Below are 8,868 nucleotides of genomic sequence, written 5' to 3'. Positions count from 1 at the left end.
TGTTGAGAACTGAGAGCAAACTGAGGGTTGATGGGGGGTGGGAGGGAGGAGAGGGTGGGTGATGGGTATTGAGGAGGGCACCTTTTGGGATGAGCACTGGGTGTTGTATGGAAACCAATTTGACAATAAATTTCATATAAAAAAAAAAAAAAGAAAAATATCCAAACTAAAGCAAAGAGAGGGTAAAGAATTTAAAAATCTATAGAAAAGTGCAGGACACAGAGAAAAAGTCTAACATGTGCCTAATTAGAGTCCCAGAATGAGTGGAGAAAATAGGAAAGAAATAGTATTTTTAGAAGACAAAATGATTATAATTTTTTTCCAAAGCTTAATTGATCCTTTTACATCAGGTAGTAGTTAGAAGACGTGGGGAACAGATGTGAGTTCTCCTTTAGTAATATATAGTTGCATATGGGTTTCAATATTATGGACCCAGCAAACAAAACATGTCCCAGACTCCTTTGAGAATCCATTTGCAGCACATGAAAGTGCTACAGGGTGTAGATGATAATGCGTTGCTCTGGAACAGTGCTCTCCAGTGGAACTTTCTGTGGAAATGTTCTGTAACTATGCTAACACATGTTGCTGTCAAGCGCTTGGAATGTGGCCACTGCAACTGAGGCGCTGGATTTTTAGTTTTATTTAATTTTCATTAATTAGCTACATGTGGCTAGCATATTAGAGGAGTTGTAGTTCTGATGGATTAGAGATACCCACAAAAGGAAGAACTAGAGACCAGTAAGTAGAGAAAATGGTGCCCTGACCTTGAGAAATGAGAATAAGATTTAAAAAGGCAGAGAGAATGCAAGAGAGACTTCTAAGCTGAGCAAATAACCTGATGAAAGTATTAGATTATCTCACTAGTATAGACTGTGTACTGGGTAGCTGTACAAAATAAGTGAGTAAATAGTGTAGGGCAAGGTTAAGAAAAGTGTGTGTGGCTTTTGTGGTTTTAAGGAACGGTTATTTTTTGTAGGGCTTATTGTGAGGATATGTGCATGAGAGCCTGAAAAAAGGTGGACTATTTAAGAACTTTAAAGGAACAGTGGATATAATGGGGCTTAAGGACTCAGCTGCATGGTTTTCAGTATTTAAATGTGATTTAGGTTTTCTCTGCATGTATACCTTTCTCTTGTTTCTTTATCGAACGGTTTCATTACTCTGCCGAACAGAGTGGGGCTTACTTTGTCTTACGTGTTTTTCTATCTCAAAGCTTGTGTTCTTAGGGTGATTTAGCTGTTCTTTGCCAGTCTACTTCTCTCATTTCTGTATCACATGGTTTCCTTTGTCTGTATTAAAGAGTAGAATCCATTCTGTAAATCTTTTTTCTACCTCCAGGCCTTTGCTTACTCATGTTTCTGTTCCCTCATACCTTCCTCTTGCATATATCTATTATTATAGTCTTATAATTTTACTTACTTGATTCGTTCAACAAACATGTTTTATATGCCTCCTGGGTACCAGGCTATGTCCTAGGCACTGGAGATACATCAGTGAACAAAACAGACAAAAGCCCCTGCCCTCGTGGACAGGTCTTCCCCAAATATTTGTGGGGCTGGAGTACAAGAATATAAATGGAAGCCCATACATGGCCCACCTCCAGAGCCCCTTTCAATCTTTGTTCTGTTCTGTACTCTTAGGGACATTCCTTCAAGAGGTGTACGCACTCTCCTCCCCATCACCCTTGCCATAAACAGTCTGCCCTTGAACCTAGAGAAAGAGGCCAGCACCAGCCCAGTACCTAAGATAGTTTGAGCAGGGAATTCTGGGGTCCCAGGTACTTGGAATAGGATCAAAAAGGGAGTCATAGTCTCCAAGTGGGCCCTATAGACTCCTCACCCTGTGGGTTTGGGGAGGCCACAGGAAGGCCAGAGCCAAACTAAGGGTTTGGCCACCTGTTGCCAAATTAAGGGTTTTGTTCACAGAGCTTACATTTTAGTTGGAAGAGGCAGACAACAAAACAAGTGAATTATGTGGAACATTAGAAGTTTATTAGTGCTCTGGAGTGAAATAAAGCTAGGGAGGGGAATAAGGAGAGTGTGTTCCTTTGTGTGTGTTTTGATTTTAAATAGGATGGCCAGTAGAGATCTCTTTGAGAAGGTGACATTAAGCAAAGACTTTATTTAAGAGAGAGAGCAGCATTTTTCATTAGAATGAAAATGGGATGTTTGTATTAGACTGAACTAAAGTTGAATTCGTTGGGCTGAAGTAATGAGGTTGGGATTTATTGCATACCTACTAAGTGTCAAGTGTTATATTAGAGATTTTATATCTTTCATCCCAGTTAATCCTTGTTCAATTCTAGAAGACATCATTCTCTAGACCTTACAGTTAGTAAGTAACAGAGTAAGGGTTTGTAGTCATGTATAAGACTTCAAAGACTTGATGCTCTTTCCAAAGAGTAGATAAAGGCATAGTAATTATAGTCAAGAGCCATAAAAAAGTAATGCTACTACTTAGGTCAAAAATATCTTTCTGCTATTTAATGAAATAAATTGAATTTCACTGATGAAGCAATGAATTATTTGATGTATTTTACATTCATATGCCATTAATGATAACAAAAGTGGTCTTTTTGAAAAGGCAGTAATGTAAGAATGAAAAGATAAATTTTTCAGTTTATTTAGATAATTTTTCAGTTTCAGGATATTTATTTTCAGTTGCATATTTAATGAGTATGTTGAGAATAAATTCCTCTTTCAAACTTGTTGATTTATTTATCAACATAATGGGGCTTAGCGCTTTCATTATCTTAATACACCTAACTCAGAGAGTGACTGCAACTTTACAGTATTTTGACTCATTTGTCTTAATTTAGCTAGAGTCAGGCTTTCCTATGTGAAGTACTATTTTCCTCAAACTGGGAACTTACTAATAATTCCAATTTAAAAAGAGCTTGTGGCAAAAGGACCTTTCCAATTCTTGGCAAGTTTGAAGTTCATTGCAATTTTACTGTGGATAGAAATCTTTCCAAAGGGGGGAAATCACTCTACAAAGGAAAATGTTCAATCCTTTTCTCTCATGTGACTTGAACATAAAATGATTTTAACAGCCATGTATGAATCTGGACATTATTCTTAGTTGTTTAGTATTTCAAAAGCAGTTTCAAGAGGGAATTGTTTTGCTTGTTTGTGATTCCAAATCAAATACACAGAGAGATTTGGAAGATTTGCAACAGGAAGTAATCTCAATTCTATGTAGCCACTAATCTTGTGCAGAAAAATTCAACTTTTATGAACAAAAGCAATCTCTTTTAAGTTACAAATACAAGCCAATGCAGCTTGTATTGTTTTGATAACTGAAATGAAGATGTTGATTGTAAGTTCAGTTTTTGAGTTGCATTCGTAGAATAATTTTAGAGTTGTCCTGGTCGTGAGAACTCTAATTTAACAGATTTCTTACTGTATAGGAAACTGTCTTCATATATGCTACTACGTTAATTAATTGCATGGCATCTACATGGATCTCTAGAGCTTATATGGTCCTTTCCTATTTTTAACTTTACTTAATTCTGACAGTTCTGTAAGATTAATATTATTCCCATTTATGTGTGGATAAGTGAGAGGTTCAGAGGTTTACCCGAAATATCCAGTTTATAAGTGATAGGGCCAGTTTTAGAAGGCACGTCTTTTAACTGCAAATCTGGAGCCTTTCCAATCACATCACTGTCTTTTTGTGCTGGTTTTGCTTTTTTTTTTTTTTTTTTTTTTTTTAGCTGGACATCACATTGTTGGCTCCAGTCAAGTTCACGATCAATGAAAATCTCTAGGTCTTTTTCATATATTGCATTTAAGTCAGGTTTTCGTCATCCTCATCTGTAACTGATATTTTGAACTTAAATACAGGACTTTGTTTATCCTCATTCATTTTCATCTTATTATTTTCTACTTATGGTTCTAGTGTTCTGACATCTTTTCAATCTTGAGTCTGATATCCAATTTATTTATTATTTCTTCCAGCTGTGTGTCAACAGCAGGTTTTATAAGTAGAATACCTTTGTGATTATAGAAGCCATCTAAGTAATCCCTTTAGTATTCTGTGTGCCTGTTTATTACATAGTTGGAACTTAATAAGTCATAATTGATTTTAAAAAAAGAGATTTTTGTACAGGGTGGGGAAAGAAAACCCACGTGTAATCTTTTACAGAAAGAAAAAAAAATACCTTCATACCTTCATTGTAACTACTCAGTTATTTCTTTTGGACATAAGTATTCCAAGATTACTGTAGAACAGTTGTGGTTCTCATGTTTTGATATTTTTATAAATAATATTTTTTATGGTGAATAAAGTGGTTAACTATTTCCTTTCACATATGAATCTATTCTCAGTATTTTAGGAATCCATTGCTTTATAATTCTGGCTTCTGAAATTATCCTACTGTCACTAAGCCTCAAGAATTTCTCTATAGGGGGCCTAAAGAAAGGAAATGTAGTTGTGACAAGGGCTATGACACTTATTCTGTAACTGTATTTACATAACAAGGAAAGGTTTTTACTTAGTTGTATGTCAACAATAAAAATGACACTGCTTTCTGGGGCCCCTGGGTGGCTCAGTTGGTTAAGCGTCCAACTTTGGCTCAGGTCATGATCTCACAGTTCGTGGGTTCGGGCCCCGCGTCGGGCTCTGTGCTGACAGCTCGGAGCCTGGAGCCCGCTTCAGATTCTGTGTCTCCCTCTCTCTCTTCCCCTCTCCTGCTCAAACTCTGTCTCTATCTCTCAAAAATAAATAAATATTTTAAAAAATGACACTGCTTTCTAAAGAAATGTTTATTTTTGCTAAATGTGAGACTGAGAAAACATCAGTTGTCTGTAGCAAATAATTATTGTATATTTTTTCAGAGTGTGGGACGCTAAAGTGGTCTAAGCCACCCACAGGGGCTATCACTATCTGGGTACCATGGAAATGATCCTAGCCAGCCACTTAGCATTCATTTGCCTTCATGGTCTTGCTGTACTCTTTACAACTCATTATGGGCAATTAGTTTATAATTCTTTATAAGCAATAACTCTGGTGAAATGAAAGAAATGTATAAAGAGATAATGTCAATTGTTAGTTTTTGCAGATAGAAATAAAAGTTTTTGATAATGTTACTAGAGTAATGATGTGGTGCAATATAAACTTTACAAAGTTCATTTTATTAACAAAATGTATTTTAATGGCTTTATCATTTGCTTTAATTCTATATGTATAGAATTAATAAAGTCCAGAAAAGGCTAGTTATATTTTAGTGGATCTCATGATGGAAAATGTATAATAGTAGTTGTATTCATGTGGATTCAGGAGGATATTGGATTATAGTTCCATCATCCATAATCAAGAGCCACTTTCTTACACTATTTCAAATAGTGTTTGATCTTTTACATTTTCACATTTCTTTTTCAATTTTGTGAATTTTTATGCTTAATATGGAAGATATCAAACTCCAGTTGTTTAATTTTGTAAATAAATTAAACATAATTTTTAGTGGTATGGGAACTGGAGCTCTCATAGACACCATTAGAAGGATGTAAACATGTCACTCTGGGAACATGTGGGGAATAAGCTTAGAAATTCCCTGGGCTTACACCAATTACAAAGCCTTAGGTTGCTCTCACCCAAGCTTGGGTAAACCGAATAAGAACCCTAGAATAGAGTAGGGAGGGGTAAAGGACCCCAGATTAAAGTTGGGAGGAACCAAGGCCCCCAGGATAGAGAGGGAGGGGCAAAGGCCCCAGAATAGAGAGGGGGGCAAAGGCCCCCAATATAAAGGTATATGAGGTAATCAAGATTAGGCATTCAGGGCGAAAACATCCCCCAACTTAGTAGTATAACAGAGAGCTGCTTTCACAGGAAGGAAGGACCAAATTAGGTAAATAGGTATATAGGGCTATAGATTCCAGGGCTGAAGCTACCCAGAGCAGAGCTGATTAGCAAAAGAAAAGGTGTCTTGTTAACCCTGAAGTTATTTGCCCCATCTGTCTTATCTCTTAGGCTAGCTAAGATAAACAGACATGATGCCTCCTGTCCTGCCATTAACAACCATCTAACCATCTAACCATCTGCCCATCTACCAGGCGCCAGGATTTTGTTTTATATTGACCCAAACCCCAAATACCATATATCTTCAAAACCCCCTTTTCTCTCATGCCCGTGAGTTAATGTTCACAGATTCATTGTCTCTTTGTGCATGCCCATCACATTTGTAAGCCGTCTGATTTTAATAAATACGGAGAAAGGACACTTATTCGGGGCTCTTGTCTTTTCCTGGACATTAGCCATCTCTCGCTTTTAATCCTGTGTCCCTCTTTCTTGCTGGCCAAGAAAGAACTTTAGACTTAGAGTCTACGACAGGAACACTTGCTTTTATGAAGCAACTGGATTAATCTAATTCCTTTTAAATCATAGTCTGTATTTCACTGCCATTATCTTTGTAAACATCTAACTGAGTTAATGCAGTGATCTCTCTGAATGTATAATACTTAATTGCTGAATATGAAATAAAAAGTTGTGCTGTTTTAGACTATGAACTGTATCAATCAATATTTTGTAAGTAATGTTCCAGATAATGTAGTTTTTGAAGTATTAAATTTTTGAATTGTTGAAGTCCTCTTTAATATTTACTCATCTGAAATTTCTTAAAATTTTTTTTTAATGTTTATTTTTGAGAGAGAGAGAGAGAGAGAGAGAGAGAGAGCACAAGGAAGGGAGGGACAAAAAAAAAGTGAGACATAGATTCCGAAGCAGGCTCCAGGCTCTGAGCTGTCAAAACAGAGCCTGATGTGGGGCTCGAACCCACAAACCGTGAGATCATACCTGTGCTAAAGTTGGCCGCTTAACTGACTGAGCCACCCAAGTGCCCCTCATTTATCTTAAATTTAAACATCTTTTTCTGAAAGGGATTTGACATCTCAATTTGGAGATATCTGCAAGTTATAACTAAATGTCATTATATATCAACTGTAATTACTGAAATTTGCATTGTCCATATAGATTACTTTGTTCTGAAATTAATTTCTTTCCCTAAATCAGCCACTGGTTTTATGTTTGCAGAGTACATTTCCAAAACTACTTCCTTGACGTCCTTTTTAGTGGTTGAGAATTAAATTTCGCTTTCTGATTTTCTCCTACTTATGATCTTTGAAGATAAATGTGAGCTTTTATTTTGAATATTGGACCATTAAATCTCTTGGTCACATCTTCCTAGAATGATATATTTGAATCATCTTTCTTATTTTCCTAAATATTTAAGTATTCACATATTCTGGAGTCTCAAATTGATTTTTCTAAACTGTTACAAAACTTTTTAAATGTGCATAAAGGTGGTATTACTGAAAAGAACAAAAATGCCAGTTGTAGCAAAGAATGAGTTTGCAGATTATGAAACATCAAGTGTTAAAAGTTCCCAGTGAATAATGGGATTTTTAAGGGCAACTAAAAAAATATTTTAGCGAGAGAGTGAGCAGGGGAGAGGGGCAGAGGGAGAGAGTGAATCTTAAGCAGTCTCCGCACTCAACACGGAGCCTGACATGGGGCTCGAACTCACAACTCTGGGATCATGACCTGATCCAAAATCAGGAGTAGGACACTCAACTGACTGAGCCACTCAGGTGCCCCAAGGGAAATTTTTATGATCTCTTGATTAATATAGAGTATATTTCTATTTAGATGAAAAAATAAATCAAAGTAAATCAAAATAAATTGTATACTTTCTTCTTTCTGTTACTAGATGAAGCAAACCTTAATTAGATCCCAGTTTGCTTGTACTTATAAAGAGGACTGCATAATAAGCAAGGATAAATGGAATGATGTTAATTCAGCATCAGAGCCTTTGTATGTACTTCGCATGGAAAATGACCTTTCTGGTAATTGACCTTATTTGAGTAATTAAATAACAATTTAATTCTAGTGTATTAATTAGTTTTAACTTAAATAAAACTAGATTTTGTTTTGAAAAGTATGAAATGTGAAATGTAAAGGTTTATATTTTTAAGACCTGAGTTTATTTAAAAAGTTATATCTATGTACAAATCTAGGAGGAATAGGACACAGTTTGATTCAACTAAATGTATTTAAGAAATCACTTGTAGTATTTAAGGGTTAAGTGTCATGCATTCAAACAAAGCAAATATTTGTTTGTATGGGTAAAAAGTGATATGGGGAAAATGAAAATTAATGTGATAGTAATATGGCTGTATTTGCTAATCATGTAATTTATGGTGTTATGTGATTGCAAATCAAATTTTTGAATATTCTTTAGTGAATTTTAAACTTTATTGTAAAATTTTCATAGGTAATAATACTAAATATTATGTAATCTCTTTCCTCTTTTCATCCTGCATAACAGAAGGTGTAAATTCATCTGTTAGAAGACCAACAGTTGGAACGAGTTCTGGAAATGTTCATCTGGACAGAAGTAAAAGTGAAAAAGTTGCAAGGAAATCAAGTAGTCAGACAGGAAATAAAAGCTCAAAGAGGAAACAGGTGGATTTAGATGATGAAAATAATCTTTGTGATAGTGGAAATGAACCATCTCAACATAAAAATTTTAAAATACCTAAGACATCAAACAATTTCCAGAATAAATTGTGTGGCAAAATAGCTAGAGTAGCAAAAAGCAACAACTGTACAGGCAAGGACAAATTGATTACTGGCCAGACAAAGTTAACTCAATATTTTAGACTATGAATTTGTTTTTTATTTGCTTTAGATTTCTGTATATATTAAACCATTCACCAAAGGCATCTACTTAATTTTTAAGAGATCAAGGTATAGGGGCGCGTGGGTGGCACAGTCAGTTAAGTGTCCGACTTCAGCTCAGGTCATGATCTCGTGGTCCATGGGTTCGAGCCCCACAACGGGCTCTGTGCTGACAGCTCAGAGCCTGGAGCC

General features: G+C 35.8%; 1 protein-coding gene across 1 annotated transcript in view; it reads left to right on the top strand.

Moving 5' to 3' along the window:
* PARPBP (PARP1 binding protein) overlaps window positions 1-8,720 on the top strand; it is a 67,241-nt gene extending 58,521 nt beyond the window's left edge. Inside the window, exons 10-11 of the mRNA XM_040491068.1 lie at window positions 7,706-7,841; window positions 8,324-8,720. Coding sequence (XP_040347002.1) covers window positions 7,706-7,841; window positions 8,324-8,664 — 477 coding nt within the window. The 3' untranslated portion in view covers window positions 8,665-8,720. The remainder of the gene's footprint in view (window positions 1-7,705; window positions 7,842-8,323) is intronic.
* Window positions 8,721-8,868: the final 148 nt, after the last annotated feature.

Source organism: Herpailurus yagouaroundi, unplaced genomic scaffold, assembly GCF_014898765.1.
Source record: "Herpailurus yagouaroundi ecotype Mexico unplaced genomic scaffold, PumYag 182, whole genome shotgun sequence".
Taxonomy (NCBI): Eukaryota; Metazoa; Chordata; class Mammalia; order Carnivora; family Felidae; genus Herpailurus; species Herpailurus yagouaroundi.
The sequence above is the reverse complement of the archived record's forward strand: the minus strand, read 5'-3'. Positions and strand labels throughout refer to the sequence as shown.